Source organism: Fimicolochytrium jonesii, assembly GCF_025526975.1.
Source record: "Fimicolochytrium jonesii strain JEL569 chromosome Unknown EV422scaffold_4, whole genome shotgun sequence".
Taxonomy (NCBI): Eukaryota; Fungi; Chytridiomycota; class Chytridiomycetes; order Spizellomycetales; family Powellomycetaceae; genus Fimicolochytrium; species Fimicolochytrium jonesii.
Genome location: NW_026515671.1, coordinates 1,231,442 through 1,249,262, shown reverse-complemented (window position 1 = coordinate 1,249,262; position 17,821 = coordinate 1,231,442). Strand labels below are relative to the sequence as shown.

Below are 17,821 nucleotides of genomic sequence, written 5' to 3'. Positions count from 1 at the left end.
ATTTTTCACTCGTCTCAAACGCTCACGAGGCATCGCTGCCAATTCGATAGCCTCCCATTCGACAACACAGAAACGGAGAACAAGTTCAGATTTACACGTGTGTTCGCTTACCCGTGCAGTGTTTGGAAGGAGGTCGACAGCCGCTTGATTCGTACCCAAGGCATTAGCCTAGGGGATAATTGTAGCTGTGGGAAGGGATTCTCACATTGTAGTAACCACCTGGCATTGCTTCACCGTTTCATGTGGGCTACTTGATGATATGGAACTGGGAAGATTCAGCTTGAAAATGAAATGAATCAACGGAGTCTTCTAGGGGAATTTGGCGCAATGAAGCTCGAGGAAGAGAGTCGTCCCCTGCTCCCAATGCTTCTAACTCGACTGCCACATCTTCAGAATACCTCTACTCATACACCCCTCGCCGACATTGAACACTCCAACAATATCTGGATGGCTTTTGGGTCCGGTTTCCCAGTCAGAAAATCCGAAAGGGAAGTTCATGCAGCAAACCGCCAGTTGCTTCTGTCGTGAAAAGTCGACAGCTGGCATGCATGGATGGCACGTCAAACGCACGTCAAAAAGCCTAAATCCAAATCTGACAGGACGCCGGCGGCGCATGCGTCACGATCGTACGAGCCAGAGTGCGGCCAGTCACCGCTTGACGGATTGTACGCGCTCTCCAAATGTCTCCATTCTCCACGACTTTTCGCGCTCTGAACTTTGCCGTGCGACAAAGCAAGGTTCTTTTCGCCATCCTTCGACGGAATCCCAATGCACTACGAAGAGTATAAATACCCCAAGCGAGAGACGATATTCCCCGCAACTCAATCGTCGACCAGAATACCCTCTTGACTTCGAAGAAGAAACCCCGCCGCAAATGCGTTCTTTCACCTTCCTCACCGCCGTCCTCGGAGCGGCCGCCGTCCAAGCGCAGAATCTGTCGGTCCTCTTCGACCCCTCCGTCTCCCAACCCTGCCAAGACGCCGTAACCACCCAAATAACCAACGTCCAAGCCCTCATCATCCCCTGCGGCCTCATTAACACCGCCGCAATCCTCATCGGCAGCGGCGGCAAGTTCGACAACAAAACCCTCAGCAATGCAATCGACAGCTCCCTCAACCCAAAGAGCCTCGACGCTATTTGCTCCGACACCTGCACGGCCGCCATCAACAACTTCGGCACCGTCGTCGCGGGACCATGTGCGAACCAGAAACCGCTGTTGAGCCCGTCTATCACGGGCGCGGCGGACGCGGACACGCAGGCGTTGTTGAAGAATCTGGGTGCGGCGGATATCTCGCCGATTTTGAACTACCTGCGGAAGACGGCGTGCGTGAAGAACGGCGCGACCTACTGTGCGGCGGATGAGCATGACGCCGCGCAGAGGGGAATGGCTGTGGATGCTTGCACGCCGTGTGCGAAGGCCCAGTATGATGCTTCGGTGGATACCTCTTCGTTGCCGGCGTATGCGAAGCCAACTGTGGATGGAGAGGTGGCAAAGGTGAAGACGCAGCTGGATGCGTGCCCGGCTGATAAGCTTTCGAACTCTACGACTACCCCAAAGACATCTGGTGCTATTGCGATCGCGGGTCGCAACACTGTGATGTTGATACCTGTGGTGGCCTCTGCTCTCATGATTTGAGGGTCTGGAAAGGCATCATTTTTGTTGTCGGATGGTAGTTCGGCAAATGTCATTCCAAGCCCTGTTTACTCACATGTATCATAGACATAGAGATCTCGTCGAGAATTCTGTATTTACTTGTCATTTGAATATTTTGATCCGCCTTTCAGCATCACAATCATGGACGTAGATATGACCGCCATGTGGCCCATGCTCTTTATTAGCTATTCTCATTCAATACACCGCTGTCACAGCAAATCCTTCCGTCCCACCAATCGATATATTAACAGCTCTATACTCTGCGTCGCGGCCGCAGGTGGCAGGCCCGCGGCCGGTGATTCTTGTATGAGTAGGTGATGCATCGCTTGCGAGCAATCGATGTACCCAATGACCTCACAAACGTATTCTCAAACAAACTCATCTTTGTCAGTGCCAAATTCCTTGCTATCCTTTATCCTCGAAGGCATTTCCTCCACGTCCCCATCTTTCCTCGTTTTCGCGTCCCCAAAGCTCTCAACGGTTCGCTTAATGGGCCTCACATTCACCAGCATTCCTCCCCCGGACGTCGTCTTCGAGCAAGCATCGTCGCCCGCCTCCTTCATCGGCGCCGTCAACAACCTCCGTTTGAGAAACACGGCGGCAAAGTATTCCCGCCGTGTCCGCTCAGCCTGCGGGACAACGACCAACCCTGCCCCACAGACGACAATCATATGCTCCAGCAGCAACCCTGATCGGTTAACCTGGTTGGGATCCAAGATGAAAATAGCAATCGTACATGCCAGCTCGATGCCCGCGCAGACAAGTCCGTACCGCGCGAGCAGGCAATCTGCGTTGAAGATGGCGACAGCGGAGTTGTAAAGGAGTTGCATCATTGAAATATACACGGAGTTTGCGATCGCTGCTCTCCGCGGGGGTCCCTCGTGTAGGCTCGTTTCTCTTTCTTTGGCGGTGATGAGGACCATGCTGGTTGTACAAAGCCGCCAGACGGCGTTGAGTATCGTCAGAGCGACTTGTTGCCGTCTGGGGTGATGTGCCCCGAATGCGGGCATAAACGTTATCGCGAAACATATACAGCAGGCCAGGATAAGGCTGACGGCTTCCGGTAGTCCCTTCAGACCCGCTGGCCCTAGAATGATGTCCGGGTACATAATCAGATGCGTCAATTGTGAGACGAGGGTCGATATAGCGATGACCACGCAGATGAGCCGCATCTCCTTCTGAGCCACCGTCGCGAAGTATCTCCTAAACCCTTGTTCGTCGTCGGGATTATCGAACGTCTGATGCATTACGTGGTTAAAGGACAGGACAACCCAGCGTAGTGGGGAGGTTATCCAGTGATGCTCTGCTTCTTTGTCATCCTCTGAACTGTCCTCGGCGGTGGTGGACAGGGCAAAGCTGGCCCGTGCTCGCTTGTCTCGTCGGTATTGGATATAGAGGGATGTCAGGCAGATCGCGTTTTGGAGGAGGCCTTCGATGTCGGATGAAATCACCTCGCTGTGGAGGATCCATCGAAGGCCCAGACGGCAGATGATGAAATAGGTAGTAATTGCGATGAGCTTGTGGAAGAACTGAGCGAGAAGACATATGAATACTAGTTGCCGCAATAATCACGTCCAAGAAAGAACGATATTACCAGACAATTGATGCACATCAGTACACCCCAAGTGACAACAATCTCCGCGGTTGTATGCGCTTTAGTGAAATCACTTGCTTGGTCCGGCATATCCGATGTGACGCTGAACGATAGCAAGAAGGTACCGAGGTTCTCATTCGAAAGCAGGCTGAAGCTGCATACGCTGACCATGACTGAGATTGTGGTGGGGCATGCGAAGGATTGATACCGTAGGGTGATAAACATCACCACCAGCGTGGTCAGCGTGGAAAGACTCATCTGTCGCATGTTTGGAAAAACAGAAGATCAGAACGTGTGTGAAATGTCAGCGCACAGGCGCTAAACAAGAGCAGGTTACCCACACAGCCGGCCGCAATATAATAAGTGTTTATAGCAGTAAAGTTCTCAACAGGCGGGGTAAAAAAGGTACCGGCGCTGATGATCAGTGTGACGCCTGTTTAAGGGAAGATAGAGGTGCCGTCAGCGTTCTACATGTTCATCGGGTAATGCCGTAAAGCGGCGAGAACAACCCGTACAGAACGTCATGCAGTTCGTTGTCAGTTGCTGATGGAAATGCACCCTTCGAAACCTGGTCCGGAAACGAATCAACGGTCGTCCCCGGGCGCACACAGACGCTACGAAGTCGCCTGGGTATATTTCCTCATACCTCCTCTCCAGATCGTTATCCACAAAGTAGTTCGACCAAGGTTTCATAGGAAACTGCTTGAGGGCTTCTACTGGTGGGTCGGTCTCAAAGACGAAGTTAAGAAGAGCCCCCAACCCGTTCAGGTAATCGCCGAAGTTCCACATTGTGTCTATCCCAAATTACAGCCAGCCTCGACTCTATGCTGCTCCAAACAACGTCGATAGAACCAAGGGCGAATTCGCAAGTCAGTCGGGCATGCAGGTATAAAAGTCAGGTGCAGGACCGATTTAGAATTTGGGAGCCGCGTTGTGGCAAGGCTACCGGAGCAAACCTTATGTTTGCTCCGATGGCACCGAAGTAACGACAATGGTCGTCACCCACAAACCCGGAACAGCTGGATGACGTTTGCCCTCTTCGGAACTACAACGGGGTTTCCTTTCTGCCGACTTTTGCGGTTGGCAGTCGTAAGTTGCGCGCCAACGGACATTGTGCAGTCACGCCCGCGGTATGTGATACATCACCATACGATACCCAATGGACAATGGTGGCAGGAATAGAGAAGGACTTACGATCGATTTTCTCAGTGCTGGATCGACCAGTTTTGCCACTTTTTGCCTCTGTCTGTCCGCGTCCCCGATCCCTTTCCCCCTGCTGCCCGCGGGCCTCGGGGGAAGCGATCCTGCAATGTACTTTTCTTCTGTTCTAACAGGCGAATGAGGGTTCATCGAGCATGCATGCTCGTATTGGAAGACATCTCAACCACCGGGCCGGTCTGGCTATCATTCAGATACAAAATGCGAACTTTCCGGATGTCTGATGGAAATGCCCGAAAAAAATCCCCTGGACTGTTGTTGAGCGGGAGGCGTAGCGACGCGCTGTCGAAACCGTGTTTGTTACTGTCGGAAACTCGGCTCGGTCTACCGTCAACATGAGAGTCGGCCCAGCAACCTGTTCGGACCGTTTGAGACCAGCTGCTCCGAAACATGCAGCTTCCCGCAGCGGTCCTTTGCTTGTGGTGAAACTTTTCAAGAGAGACTGTCCCAAACCAGACCCGCAGCTCAGCGGACCCGGACCCGTCGAAACTTGTTCGCAACCTAGCACGGGTTTCTTCCACGGGTCCAATCCGACCTCAGCAAATCCAAGGTCCTCCCAACGCCCAGAACAATAAGGCAAATTTGCAAATCTCAAGGTTACTTGGGATATCCGCATCGACACGTCCAGGCCTCAAAGACAACGCTCACGCTCGCGCCGTCCGAATCTACATCCATCTTCAGTGTTGTTGTACAGGACGACAATATTGTGACGGTTCCAACGTTTCGCGTTCAATGGGCACCAAAAGAACGAAAGTGAGACCGACCAGGAGAGGCGGGCTCGCTCCCAGGCGGCCAATAGCGCGGCCGTCCAAGTTTACCGGGCTAAAATAAGGAGAGGATTATTGCGGCTCATTGCGGGCTACCCGAACAAAGGGATGTATTATGGTGCATCGCCACCTACATAGAGTCTTGCTGTTGATTTACGCCACCCAACCTCACGCAACATGCCGAACTAAGTCTCGACCGCATAGAGTCTCATCCAAGCGCAAACAGGTGGATACAGCTTCTGGGGTAGGAGAGACGACGTAGCCATTGGGGCATGGACGTGCCGGAGGAAATATACGCAAACGCCGCTAGCCAGTTCAGCAACAAGTTCCGGGCCCGACAATGCGTGTTCATACATTGGTCCACAACCAATTGCGACTACACAATACCGTCCCGTCTCGCAGGACCGTTCCAAGCTGAATGGTGGCTCATCAATCTTTTCGGTTTGGCAGCACTTCTATGGCTACCACAATTGCGGAAAACGTTGGAAAATGTCACCGACACACAAATCTCCGCAGCATCAGCATTCCCAACTGTTAGCAACCAAACTCTTCCCTGATAGAAACCATGTATTTCACACGGCGGCCAGTGATAGTAGAGCTTTGCTAGACATCTTAGCGTTTTCACAAGGGTGGTATTGCGCCTTGGCTTGAACTTTGTAATTGTTATGGGACCTATTGCTATGAATATATGTGGGGAGTTCTCCCAAGCAACAGCAGCGGTAGCAGTTTTATAGCTAGCAATTTCCTTTTCACGGCGTAGTCTTGGCGTAAATGTTCCCCGGTCATTGTCATTTAGGAAAGTTTCTCCCTAAAGTTTTTTACTGCTGCTCCTTAAATCAAAGCTGAAGAGGGTATTCCGCTCTAGAAATACCCATGTCTGTAACTGAAAAGACTTTCGCGTAAGCCTGAGAGAACAGCTTGTGAAAAGTCGTTGGTGAGGAAAAGTGACGGGAGCTGTCATTTTGAGCTCGCTCATGCCCCCCGCGGAGCGCCTCTCCCTCATCGTCAATCACGCCGATTCAAATTCAATCACGCGTGACCGCCCGCCTGGCAGTCACGTCGTTCATCAAAGTCACGTCCGCTTCGCATATATATATATATGAGGAAGCCACTCTCAAGCCCCCCCTCCTTCCCCAGCATTCATTTCCTCCCGATACGCAGCAGCAACAGCAGCAATGACCAACACAAAGCACTCCGTCAGTAAGTGCATACACCGGCTGCCTTTTTTCTTGTCGGGCGACGAGCACTCTTGTTAACGGACGAACTTTCCTCACCCAACAGTTGTCGACACCGACCCAGGAGTGGACGACGCATTAGCGCTGCTTTTCGCTTTTGGCAGCCCCAACATCGATATCCGCGCCATCACCGTCACGCAGGGCAACACCACCCTTCAGAACTCCTTCCGCAATCTCAAGCAGATTCTGACAGTACAGGCAGCTCATGAGCGTTACCTTGCGGAGCACAAGACGGATGCGACCGTGAACGCCCCCGGCACCCTGCTTTCCCGCGACGAGCCAGTTGTGGTAGCTCTTGGGGCTGGCAAGCCATTGGAGGGAGAGCCGACATATGCGCATTTCTATCATGGCGACGATGGACTCGGTTTCTACTTCAAAGATGAGAAGCTGCAGGAGGACGATTTGGACCAGACGAAGGCTGTCGCTGGTGCGACAAAAGCGGCGAATCCCACGCAGGAGGACAAGGATGCTGCAAAGGAGCTGTACACTCTGAGTGCGCGATCTGCTGAGGATGAGATTCTGCATCAGTTGGAGACACACCCGGAAGGCACTGTCAGCATTGTGGCCCTTGGTCCTTTGACAAATGTCGCAAAGGCTATTCAGAAGGATCCCTTGACAAGTGAGTGTGCATCCGCTCTCCCAGACGACATCAACGTCAGCTGACTTCCTTCGTTCCATCAGTGAAGCGAGTCAAACACATCTTCACAATGGGTGGTGCCATCGACCACCCCGGAAACATCACTCCCGTCGCAGAGTTCAACTGGCACGGTGACACTCTCGCAGCGCATATCGTCATTGCGTCCGACCTTCCTGTCCGCGTCGTACCTCTCGACGTCACCATGGTCTCCTCAATCGTCGACAGCCACTACCTTAAGACGCATGCGGAACCTCTGCAAACACCCCTGAGCAACTTTGTATCTACAATCACGGACCACGTGCTTGGCCTGACCGAGCGTACAATAGGTTTCAGGTGGTTGTTTATGCACGATCCATTGACGGTGCGTAGAGGCGTTTGCTGCATCAGGTGTTTGGATACATCCCGCGACGTTCCCGGCTGACATCGTTTCCCTGTTCCACAGATCGGAGCTTTGGTGGACCCCACCCTCCTCGAGTTCACCCCTCTCGACTTCCAAGTCGAGCCTACCGGCACCTTCACGAAGGGAATGTGCGTCGTCGACCGCCGCACCGGTCCGAAGGGCACCCCCGCCTCCAAAAAACGCACGAATATTGAGGTCGCATTGAAGGGTGACACACACAAGTTTTTGGTCATGTTTTACAAAACGCTTTTTGGTCTTGACTGGGACAAGTTTGAGAAGGTGCCTGCTAAAAGCAGTGCTTCCTAGGCTGGAGAGTGATTCGAAATTCAACCGGCGTTTGCATGCTTATACTCCTTCAAGATGTCACACTATGTACACTATTGGCTATGCAGCTACGAATTCCTAGATAGAATTGTAGATATGTAAAGAAGCCGAAGACATTAAGTTAGGACTTCCTGCCGCAGCTATTCAGCTCAAGAATCATACGGATCTGTGAACGAATTGGTTCAGATGAGCACTGCCTTCGGTTGAACGATTTAGCCAAACGGATCTTACCATAATCTCCATCGTCGTCCTCATCATCATCAAAGTAGTTTTTGTAGCCTCTTCCTCTCCTATACCCCTCATCCACATCACTATCATCTGATTTCTCGCTATCCGACGCGTCAGGATACTCATTTGCATAGTAGTCTTCCGCATTCGAATCTTCGTCATCATCGTCATTGTTATCGGAGGAGTCGCCGGCGTCGGCGAGGAGGGTTGCGGAAAGGTCTTCGAATGTTCTGCGTGACGTGCATGATCAGCTCGATGGAGTAGAGAGAGGGACAGAGAGATGGACACCTACAGCTCCGCGACGCGGCTATGTGCTTCCGGATCCATTTCGGGTTGCGCGTAGTAGATGTCGTAGACGTACTCGCTGGGTATTGGCCCGTCTTTCTCCTGTGAGACTTTTGGGAATGCCCCTTTGTGAGTTCCATGCTCCTCATGCCCTCGATGAAGCATCCGGGCGCTCACCATGCAGGTATTCACGCATCATGGGCATCAAGCTTTCCATTAGATCGCTTTCTGGTATTGGCCCACTCTCATACGATGTAGTGTGTGGCCCCTTCTTTGGTTCATCAGACGTTTCTTCGACGTCTAGCAGCTGGAATCGGGTACGTGTCAGTTCTACCATCACGGCAAGGTGTGAACGAAGACATACCTCGACATCATCAAGAATCTGCCGCCGATCTTTCACCACACGATACCGGGCTGCTTTTCGTTCCGCCTAGAGATTGATATGCTCTGTCAGCTTCCGCACATCTGAACGGATCCGTTGAAACAGGATTTTGTGCCCCTCACATTCCTCCCGTTGATCGCCTCCGCTCGCCGCTCATCCGATGGAGATGGTGGCGGGGACTTGATGGATTGTTTGTTGGCCCGCAGGTATTTCAGGCGCTCGCTCGTAGCCTAGAGCATACAAGGGATGCGTTATGGGACCGCCGGGCTGAAGCGAGAGACCACTCCGGTCGCCGTCTACCTTTAGCCTCGTCGTATCATCGAAATCCCGCGTCTCGACGGTTTCGACTCTTTGAAAGAAGCGAGCAATCTCCGCTGGTGGTTCTGATATGATGAATACCGGGAGAATGAGAGATGAGGTCTCACTCCGGCGAGGTATAGGAGGCCTCGGCTTCACCAGAGCCGGCGCACGTCGGGCCCGGAACACCTCCACCATCATGACTTTACCTTCCCCTGTTTTCGTTCGCTTCTCCTTCCGAGCTATTTCCTCCGTAGCCACGACTGATGGAAGGGCAAGTCATATTGTCAATACGTCAATACACGCGAAAAGCAGGCTACGGCGGCGAAGGAGGAGCGGGCTTACTGAAGGCGTCAATGGGATCTTCGTTCCGCTTGCGTTTGATACGCAACATCGGGCCCGTAGGCAGCATCTCAAGGTCTGCGGTATCCGGTAGACTTGGGTTTGATAGCATCATATTGGTAGGTTTGAGAGAGCAATTTCCCGAAAGTCGATAACAGCAGAGCTTCAGACTCCCGAGAGGGAGAGATCAGAGCTGCTCTGCTGCTGTCAATTTCAACAGCTTCTTCCCACCGCGTCTTTTTCGAACTTCAACTTTTTGACATTGAAGAACTCCCGCAGAATCCCAACGACATGACCGGACGACGAAAAGCCCCTCCACGGGGTCAACGTGCAGCAGCAGCACCTCAGGGAGAAGCTGGAGCGCAAGCGCCCGGCGAAAGCAGCAGCACCGCCGAAAATGCCTCCACAACGCCCGCCGCGGCGGACACTCAGCGACAGTTTGGGACCATCGACCCTGCAGCAGGCTCCAGCGCTGCGCCGGGGCGGTTGGGCTCGTTGAGGGCACCACCGGATATTAGGACTGGGGTGGCGACGGGAGGAGGAGCTAAGGTATTGTGAAATTGTGCTTTGGGGATTGTTCTTCGACGAGCTCGCGTTCAAGGAAGCATAATCCTTCGACGGATAGCCCAAGTTTGCTCCGAAAATCCCAACAACGAGGCGGAAAGTGGAAGAGTATGTTGTGCTGTACTTGGAGGGAGAAGAATGGCAGCTATCTCATCATATTAACACTGCAACCCATTCTGCCACTCTTTAGAGTTGCAGCACCAGCGCCAAGCGAGAGATCACAATTCGGCGACGGCGCCCGGGGTGGAAGAGGTCGGGGACGAGGACGCGGTAGAGGAAGGGGAGGTGCAGGTGCGGTGATGGGTTAGAGCCGATCTCTTGGGGTTGAGCCTCTCGCTGATCAAGCCTTTCCATGAACCAGCGGGCCCCGGCGGCAGACAGGAAGTAAAGATGACCGCATCCGGCCCGTTTGCTTTCGGACCGGCGCAACGAGGTATGCTCTTTCCTTTAATGTACCGCTCCCCGCTGGCGATAAACAAATCAATTATATGCCAGGCATCATCGCAACACCCGGCCGAGCATCCGGTCCATCAGCTAAGCACGAGGTCGTCGATCAAAAGGACGCCAAAGCGGCCGAGGAAGACGACAACTCCTTTGACCCCACCGATCAGTGGTCTCCCGTGGTGGTGGGCAATGTGACGCGCCCGAAGCGGGAAAAGAAGCTCCGGGCTACAGACCGTGTGAAGGTGAAGACGGAAGCTGGGGTGGAGGCTCAGGACGGGGCGGGAGCGGATGTCGTCCCAATGGATATCCCGAGCACGGCGGAAGATGTGTTGGATGAATTGGCGGATTTGGGGTTCAAGCCTTATCCGCATGAGCAGCAGATGGAGGAGGAAGAGCCTGATACCGTGAGTCACTGGGTTCGAATCTTTACCGGCCCCTCTCCCTCTCACAGTATGCTAACATCGTTCTCGCGTCAGACCAAAGTCCTCTTCTTCCAATTCCCATCCATCCTACCGAAATTCCAAGACACGTCCGCCATGGTCATAGGCGGCGACAGCGCACCGGTGGCACCAGCGAAGAGCGCCAAACGACGGCCCAGTAAAGATGACGGGGCCGTGAAAATGGAAGACGGGGCGTCGGGGAATGTTAAACCGCATCAGGGCCCTGACGGCCGGGCGGGGAGATTGGTTATTTACAAGTCGGGGAAGATGAAGATCAGAATGGGCGATATCTTGTTCGATGTAAGTACCCCACCTTCGAGAAACTGCATGTGTTTTCGAGCCATTGCGTTTTTTTGCTCACGGATCTTCCCATCATCAATAGGTGACACCCGGCTCGCAACCTGGCTTCCTGCAACAGATCGTGGCGGTCGACACGTCGCAGCCAGCCTGCTACATCCTGGGCAAGGTCGCCAAAAGATTTGTCTGCACGCCGGACGTGGAATCGCTTCTCGCAGCCGATCCCTAAATGATGCCGATGCCCGGGCGTTCTCGCTCGTCACATCACGAAATTTTCTTCTTGGTCTTTACTCTGTACATATCCATCTCTGCTACGACACCCCGATTATCATTATGACCGATTCTATAGAGGCCGGTTCCCGCAGCCGCACAAATAGATATAGTTCCGTCCAAAATAGGCGGTAGGCTGTTTCTGTTTGCCGCAAGATACATACATTTCCAGGGCCGCACATCTTCCGGCGGCCAATCAAAAAGCCCCATCTCTGTCTCTCCAAAGCATCTTTTCTCGACCTCCCCAAAGTGAACAGGAGTTCATCAATACTGATCCAGCTTCGTGACAATCCCCACCCTCACAGCTTGGTCAAACGCAGCATAAACACACAACCCCTTCTTATCCGGACTCCAGTCAAACGCTGCGATAGGCTGCTCGGCGGCGTGAGCCGAGTTGATGAGCTCGAGTGTCCCTGCGACACCTTCAAGCACGTTTTTGGAGTCTTTTTTGGTTCGCTGATCTGGGTAGTTGCTGAGGAAAGGATGCCGGAGGGTTAGACATGCGGAGAGAGAAGTGAACTACGGGTAAATCTTACTATTTGAAGAGCTCGAGCGATCCATTTCCGCCGGAAGTCATAAATATATCCCGGTTCTGAGGCAGATGCCGCGCAGTCCACACGGTAGTCGCATCATGCGCCTTCTGATTCACATGCGCAAACCCATTCTTAGGATGTTGCGTGCGTACATCGTACACGCGGAAATTGGATTCAAGGGTGGTGACAACGAGTTTGTTCATCTGGATGTCTTTGCGGTCGAACTCGACTGAACAGACCCCGTTTTTAACGTTGGTTTCCCAGAGGAGGGACATTTGTCGGAGGTCAAACATTTTCACGTCGCCGTTTTCGTAGCCGGCGCATACGACGCGTTCTTGATCGTTGTACGAGTTTCCTTTGAAGGATGCGGGATGAGCGGTCCTGTCGCTGGTGCCGAAAAATAGAACAGTGGCAAAAACGTCTCTGCTCACCGAACGCTACTGCCCATGTATCATGAACGACTTCGCCTTCTGCGGGAGCAATCTTTGCGACAGGCTTGTCTTTTTGCCTCGTGTCCCATATCTTGACCGAGCCTGCATCCGACAAACATTTGTGAGATCTCACGTCCCATCCGCACCATCTTGCAGTGCAACGAGATCCAAGACCGCTACACACCATCTCGGCTCCCAGTAGCGATCTCTGGTGGTCCTTGTGGAGAGCCGACGCCTCCAGCCCCATCGATACAGTTGATGATCTGCTCATGGGCTTTGACGGAGTATAACGGCGTATCTGTCTTTTCAAGGTCCCAAAGTGACAGTCGCCCACCGAAATCACCCGTCGCCAGATGCCGGGACTGTAAAGATGATGCACCGAACGTCCCGCACTTAAAAGCGTCTTGCTTCTCCGTCTATTGTGACGCGAAAGTTCTCCAGTGAGCTCCCAGCCCTCTGCAAGCCCTTCGTGCGGGGTTCCACAACGTCCACGCAGCTCACCCACCTCTTTGATGAGCTTGATATCAGCTCCACTCAGCTCATACACCTGCAAAGCTCCTGTGCCTCGTGGGTGCTGTCCCAGGACTACGAAGCGCGCCGAGCTGGGAACCCACCGGACATCGTAGGCCGTGAAAGGTAGTGACTTCTGGATATGAGTGATGATCTGGCTTTTTTCTAAAGTCATGGCTGGTATATGAGTTGTAGCAAGTGTTCCGGCTGCAAGGGAGTCTGTCCTCTGAGACTGGAAGGGCTGTTCGCAGCACGGTAACGCTAGAAATCACTGGCGGTAATCGACTTGTCAGGCTTCTGATATTCTACGTGTGGAAGGGGACAACCTCATCATCATCATCCAAGGAGCGACGCGTCGAGACTCTGATCCATGGCCAGTCTCGCTCATCCCACCCAACTTCATCTCACCCATCACCCGTGCACAAAGATATTGACCAGCTTCACGCCGATGCTGCCTATCTTGCTTATCGAGAGGCACTACATAATACACCCCGGCATCATAAAGCTGTTGGTAATACGTCGATAGTCCATGTCAACTGCATGAAATACTGTACTGTACGTCCTCAAGACGTCCTTTGCAATTCAAACTTCACGCGCTCGGGACGCTGGTCATGTGACCGGCGGGTGCAAGTTTATTTGAGCGTCTTCCCTTTCTGCTGGTGCGCGAGAAAGTTGCTGCTTCGCGCCGGTCGCACCGAGTGAGAGCCACCAATAAGCGGCTAAGCGGCCTCCTATGAACGCGCACCCGCGCCCCCTCTGCGCGCGACATGTCACTTTGCGCTCGTTGTGTTCTCTCCTTTCCACCCCTCGCTCACGGCTTCTCTCACGGCTGACCTCCTGCAGGCAGGCTGCCAATATCCATTTATTCTCACCGCTCTATCACCCACGAGCGCTAGCACTGGACGACGAACCGGTTCCGTCTTCACCTGCGCTGCGTTCACGTCACGTCAATAGTATTTCAGGAAACTCTTGTTTGAACTCGAAGTCGTTTTCGTCGAACCAATTCTCGTGTCGCCCGCCTGTCAGGATAAACGAATAGGCGATCAGGGGAAGGTCTGTCTAGTTCCCTCAAACCTTTCCACCGCGCCGCCGATAATGTCGTCCGGACCGCCGTTTGGAGGAGGAATGGCGGGCGCGCCACCAATTGGACAAGTATACGGAGACAGTTTCGCTTCGACATCGAGTAACTCTGCGTTCGGTGGAGCTGTGCACCCATACTCTCAGCAACCCCAGCATTCACAGTATGCGGACTTCCAGCAGCCGTCCCTTCTTTCACACACTCCCGCCCCGCCGGGACCACCGCTGGCCTTCCGTCAGCAGCAGCAAGCTCCTTTACAGCAGTCACGGCTACCCGCGGCTTTTCCCACGAACGCTGGACCGTCGCTCACACCAGTCTCAGGGGCTATAGCACCGGCGTCGACTTGGAAGTACCCGAGACGTCCGGATGTAGGCACGGCGGGTCGTCAGATCCAGGTTCGCGCGAACTTCTTCCCGATCCTCAACTTCCCGAAAACAATGATCCATCACTACGACGTGGCGATTTTGCCTGACGTTCCACCTGCCAAGAACCGAAGAATTTATCAGATCTGGGAACAGGCATTGAAGTCGGGCAAATGGAAGGGACCTAACCTAGGATTGGGGCCCTCAAGCGTCCCACAACCGGCTGACCTGGGGGACAGGCCATTCATCCCGCCCGTATTCGACGGAAGGAAGAACGTATATAGCATTCAGGATCTTGGACTTCCTGAGGGCATCGATTCGGTCTATGAGCTGGACTACTTTGAGGACGAGGAGGCCAAAGTGTATGTGACGCTCTCATAAGGATCAGGCCTACGCATTGACATACTGATCAACCTTGAATATTTCATATAGGCGGGGCGGTAGAAAGTTCACCATGGCCATTCGAAAGGTTGGAGAGATTGACATGCAGCGTTTGGCTGCCTTCTTGGAAGGCCGCACTGGGGAAACACCCTATGATTGCATGGCTGCAATGGATATCCTTCTCCGCCACCGTCCGTCCTTGACGTACACAACCATCGGTCGGTGTTTCTACACGGCGGATTCCGCCACCACGATTGCCAACGGAGCCCAGCTGTGGCAGGGTTTCCATCAAAGCGTGCGCCCGGCACAAGGGCAGATGCTCATCAACCTGGATGTCTCAGCAACGGCCTTCTACCAACCAGGCCCTGTTGTGGAAATCGTCGCAAGGATTTTGGGACGACATGATGCCTCTGAGCTGCGAACACCTCTGAACGAACGCGACCGGCAGAAGGTCGAGAAAGCGCTCAAAGGCCTGAAGATTGTCGTCACCCACCGAGGCCAGATCCGCCGGAAGTTCCGCATCTCAAAAATTACCAGCACACCCGCCAATCGCACCATGTTTGCGCTTGAGGAGAGTGGTGCCGAGACATCCGTCGCGGGCTTTTTCCAGTCCAAGTACAACCACACCCTGTACTTCCCGCATTTGCCTTGTCTGGTGGTTGGAGATCCTGCGCGGCAGGTGTTCTTGCCATTGGAAGTTTGCGATATTATGGCTGGACAGAGGCATCTCAGAAAGCTCAATGAGAAGCAGGTATGTTTGCCGTGCACTCAGAGTTTAGATTCTTGAAGCACTTATCTGACGTTTCTGGCGTGATCACAGACGGCTGAGATGATCAAGTTCACTTGTCAACCACCCCATGTGCGCTCCAACAAAATCTCTGCCGGAATCACCCTTCTCCAGCAAAGAGACAACGAATACTTGCGTGACTTTGGTGTACAAATCGGGCACGAGATGGCCATTGTCAATGCCCGGGTTCTGCCAGCCCCATCGATCTCTTACCACCCGGCGTCGAAGGAGCCCATCATCACACCGCGAGAGGGTGCATGGAATCTACGCGATAAAATGGTCGCGCAGGGAGTGACCATTCGTTCGTGGAGCGTGATCGCTTTCGGACAAGAGCATGATTACCCGATTGGGGCCATTCAGAAGTTTGTCACCCTCTTGGTGCAGACCTGTGAAGAGTGTGGGGTGTTCATCGCAAACCGACAGCCACCCATCTCGTACGCCAACCCTCATGGCAACATCGAGAAGGCATTGATTGATGCGTACATGCTTGGCGGACAATCGTTTAGCGAGCGGCCACAGCTCGTTGTCTGCATCCTACCCAACACTGGCGTGCCTCTCTACGCAGAGATCAAGCGCGTCTCCGACACGGTCATCGGCGTCGCCACCCAATGTGTCCAAGCGAAGCACATGTTTGCCGCAAAACGCCAATACTGTGCAAACGTTTGCTTGAAACTCAACGTCAAGCTCGGAGGAATGAACTCATACCTCTCTAATACCCAGTTGCCTTTCATCGCTGAACGACCGACGATCATTATCGGCGCGGATATGACCCATCCAACCCCCGGCTCTGCCTCCAATCAATCCATCGCGGCAGTGGTAGGCTCGATGGATGCACAGTGCTCTCGGTTCGCGGCATCCATCCGCGTGCAGAAAGGAAAATCAGACTCGATCCGCGACCTGTCGGGAATGATCATCGAGCTGTTAAAGACTTTCTACCAAACTTGCGGCGCTAAACCCGAACGCATGGTATACTACCGCGACGGCATAGCAGACCCCCACGTCGCCGAAGTGCTCGCGTACGAGACGGCCGCCATCCGGCAAGCCTGCGATACCCTCGAGCCGGGCTACTGCCCAACCATCACCTTTGTGGTCGTCCAGAAACGCCATCACGCTCGGTTCTTCCCTATCCGCAAGGAAGACTCTGACCGTTCGGGCAACATCCTCCCCGGCACAGCTATAGCCCACGGCGTGACGCACCCCTCCGAATTCGACTTTTACCTCTGCTCGCACCCCGGTCTGCAAGGCACGTCTAAACCGACGCACTACCACGTCTTGCTGGACGAAAACAAGTTCACGTCCGACGGCATGCTCGAGCTCACGTACAGGCTGTGCTACCTCTACTGCCGCGCCACGCGCAGTGTGTCGGTCGTACCCCCGGCGTACTACGCTCACCTGGTCGCCGCCCGTGCGCGGTTCCACGCGTTTGGCGAAGGGACGTGGGAGTTGCCTGCAACCAAAGACCACCTCATCTTCACCAAGAAGAGCGCCTCGGCGGCCGCGGCGGCGGAACCGTACGTCGCTTCCCCGCTGACCCCGGTCGGCGGGATGGCCACCGGAGCGGAGTTCGGCGACAACCTGCACACTTCATTGTCCTCTTTATCCCTGTCATCCATACAATCAGCTCAGATCCCCTCCGTCGCTGCTGCGGCCGGTGGGAAGCCCGGCGCCAGCGCAAATGTACCGCCGACCCCGTGGAACGGACGAAAGGCGAAGGATGGACCGGTGCGCGTGATGAACTACGGGACCGTGAAGGAGGAGTTGAGTCGGGTTATGTACTTTATGTAAACGGGAGGGCGAGACATCCTAGGCGGTGGGACCGGTCGCTGTGATGGTGCTTGTATGAGCACGACGGATTTTTGTTTGCCATGTGTTCCGAAATGGATCTGGACGTTGAAACTGGGGATGGGACGTTGTACAGCTGTTTAAGGGGTTTGTTATTTTGACTGGATCGGGAGATTTTTCTGCTTTCCGTTGTAGGTCTGGGATGCTCCCTTTGCCTCATCAGGTATTTTGTAAAGTAATTTTGTTGCCTATAAAGCGTTAATAAGGTTTGGATGAAGCGAGCGAGTATATGGTCGTGGAAGTCGTCGGACTCAGCACAGGACATCGCTTTAATAAACCAGGGTACGAGATGCGGGCGGGATATGGGCAAGCCGCCCGGAGCTTTAGCGATAGCGGGTGAGACGCAAGCGGCAGCGGAAAAGATCAAGGAGCCCAGCAAGTAGCAGTCACCCGCGCTGGGATCTCTCCTCCTGTCGGTATGTATTGACATGAATAGAGTTTCACATATATGTACAAGAGGGTCATTCGCGTCTCGTTACGCCTCTAAGAGATCATTGCTGTGCAGAGATCGATTCCGCA

General features: G+C 53.8%; 7 protein-coding genes across 7 annotated transcripts; 4 read left to right on the top strand and 3 right to left on the bottom strand.

Moving 5' to 3' along the window:
- Positions 1-713: 713 nt before the first annotated feature.
- On the top strand, positions 714-1,754 carry EV422DRAFT_519951 (uncharacterized protein; the record flags this gene model as incomplete). Its single annotated transcript, XM_053069639.1, has 1 exon — positions 714-1,754. A coding segment is annotated over exon 1 (757 nt), but the record flags the coding sequence as incomplete, so codon positions are not given.
- On the bottom strand, positions 1,755-4,166 carry EV422DRAFT_519949 (uncharacterized protein). The gene is made up of 5 exons (XM_053069638.1): positions 3,895-4,166; positions 3,764-3,816; positions 3,590-3,681; positions 3,249-3,506; positions 1,755-3,183 (listed from the first exon to the last, which is right to left on the bottom strand). The coding sequence occupies exons 1-5, from the start codon at positions 4,035-4,037 to the stop codon at positions 2,023-2,025; spliced, it is 1,707 nt and encodes a 568-aa protein (XP_052928278.1). The 5' UTR covers positions 4,038-4,166; the 3' UTR covers positions 1,755-2,022.
- A 2,160-nt stretch (positions 4,167-6,326) lies between these two features.
- On the top strand, positions 6,327-7,898 carry EV422DRAFT_318949 (Inosine/uridine-preferring nucleoside hydrolase domain-containing protein). Its single transcript, XM_053066260.1, has 4 exons — positions 6,327-6,433; positions 6,515-7,087; positions 7,150-7,466; positions 7,548-7,898. Exons 1-4 carry the CDS (start codon positions 6,409-6,411, stop codon positions 7,809-7,811), a joined length of 1,179 nt encoding a protein of 392 aa, XP_052928277.1. The 5' UTR covers positions 6,327-6,408; the 3' UTR covers positions 7,812-7,898.
- On the bottom strand, positions 7,859-9,581 carry EV422DRAFT_318944 (uncharacterized protein). The gene is made up of 9 exons (XM_053066259.1): positions 9,367-9,581; positions 9,231-9,284; positions 9,025-9,107; positions 8,847-8,954; positions 8,707-8,772; positions 8,520-8,649; positions 8,350-8,452; positions 8,061-8,287; positions 7,859-7,995 (listed from the first exon to the last, which is right to left on the bottom strand). The coding sequence occupies exons 1-9, from the start codon at positions 9,476-9,478 to the stop codon at positions 7,979-7,981; spliced, it is 900 nt and encodes a 299-aa protein (XP_052928276.1). The 5' UTR covers positions 9,479-9,581; the 3' UTR covers positions 7,859-7,978.
- A 73-nt stretch (positions 9,582-9,654) lies between these two features.
- On the top strand, positions 9,655-11,337 carry EV422DRAFT_504395 (RNA polymerase III RPC4-domain-containing protein; the record flags this gene model as incomplete). Its single annotated transcript, XM_053068425.1, has 7 exons — positions 9,655-9,917; positions 9,965-10,035; positions 10,118-10,218; positions 10,273-10,360; positions 10,423-10,775; positions 10,848-11,111; positions 11,194-11,337. The coding sequence occupies 7 exons, from the start codon at positions 9,655-9,657 to the stop codon at positions 11,335-11,337; spliced, it is 1,284 nt and encodes a 427-aa protein (XP_052928275.1).
- Positions 11,338-11,577: 240 nt separating this feature from the next.
- EV422DRAFT_318994 (WD40-repeat-containing domain protein) lies at positions 11,578-13,189 on the bottom strand. Its single transcript, XM_053066261.1, has 5 exons — positions 12,848-13,189; positions 12,527-12,758; positions 12,343-12,444; positions 11,915-12,266; positions 11,578-11,850 (listed from the first exon to the last, which is right to left on the bottom strand). The coding sequence occupies exons 1-5, from the start codon at positions 13,025-13,027 to the stop codon at positions 11,643-11,645; spliced, it is 1,074 nt and encodes a 357-aa protein (XP_052928274.1). The 5' UTR covers positions 13,028-13,189; the 3' UTR covers positions 11,578-11,642.
- A 473-nt stretch (positions 13,190-13,662) lies between these two features.
- On the top strand, positions 13,663-17,614 carry EV422DRAFT_318903 (Piwi domain-containing protein). The gene is made up of 3 exons (XM_053066257.1): positions 13,663-14,654; positions 14,725-15,424; positions 15,494-17,614. The coding sequence occupies exons 1-3, from the start codon at positions 13,948-13,950 to the stop codon at positions 17,243-17,245; spliced, it is 3,159 nt and encodes a 1,052-aa protein (XP_052928273.1). The 5' UTR covers positions 13,663-13,947; the 3' UTR covers positions 17,246-17,614.
- The last annotated feature ends 207 nt before the right edge of the window (positions 17,615-17,821 follow it).

Bases quoted from the DNA above. Each gene is read 5' to 3' on its own strand.
- EV422DRAFT_318944 (XM_053066259.1), bottom strand. From the start codon at position 9,478: ATGATGCTATCAAACCCAAGTCTACCGGATACCGCAGACCTTGAGATG. The intron at 8,955-9,024 runs GTAGACGGCGAC...TGTATGCTCTAG, and splicing joins ATGATACGACGAGGCTAAAG to GCTACGAGCGAGCGCCTGAA. The intron at 8,288-8,349 runs GTAGGTGTCCAT...CACGTCACGCAG, and splicing joins CATAGCCGCGTCGCGGAGCT to AACATTCGAAGACCTTTCCG.
- EV422DRAFT_318994 (XM_053066261.1), bottom strand. From the start codon at position 13,027: ATGACTTTAGAAAAAAGCCAGATCATCACTCATATCCAGAAGTCACTA. The intron at 12,759-12,847 runs GTGGGTGAGCTG...GCGTCACAATAG, and splicing joins ATATCAAGCTCATCAAAGAG to ACGGAGAAGCAAGACGCTTT. The intron at 11,851-11,914 runs GTAAGATTTACC...TCCTTTCCTCAG, and splicing joins TCGCTCGAGCTCTTCAAATA to CAACTACCCAGATCAGCGAA.
- EV422DRAFT_318949 (XM_053066260.1), top strand. From the start codon at position 6,409: ATGACCAACACAAAGCACTCCGTCA. The intron at 6,434-6,514 runs GTAAGTGCATAC...CTCACCCAACAG, and splicing joins CAACACAAAGCACTCCGTCA to TTGTCGACACCGACCCAGGA. The intron at 7,088-7,149 runs GTGAGTGTGCAT...TCGTTCCATCAG, and splicing joins TCAGAAGGATCCCTTGACAA to TGAAGCGAGTCAAACACATC.
- EV422DRAFT_318903 (XM_053066257.1), top strand. From the start codon at position 13,948: ATGTCGTCCGGACCGCCGTTTGGAGGAGGAATGGCGGGCGCGCCACCA. The intron at 14,655-14,724 runs GTATGTGACGCT...TATTTCATATAG, and splicing joins GAGGACGAGGAGGCCAAAGT to GCGGGGCGGTAGAAAGTTCA. The intron at 15,425-15,493 runs GTATGTTTGCCG...GCGTGATCACAG, and splicing joins GAAAGCTCAATGAGAAGCAG to ACGGCTGAGATGATCAAGTT.
- EV422DRAFT_519949 (XM_053069638.1), bottom strand. From the start codon at position 4,037: ATGTGGAACTTCGGCGATTACCTGAACGGGTTGGGGGCTCTTCTTAAC. The intron at 3,817-3,894 runs GTATGAGGAAAT...TTTCCGGACCAG, and splicing joins GATAACGATCTGGAGAGGAG to GTTTCGAAGGGTGCATTTCC. The intron at 3,682-3,763 runs GTACGGGTTGTT...TCCCTTAAACAG, and splicing joins AACGAACTGCATGACGTTCT to GCGTCACACTGATCATCAGC.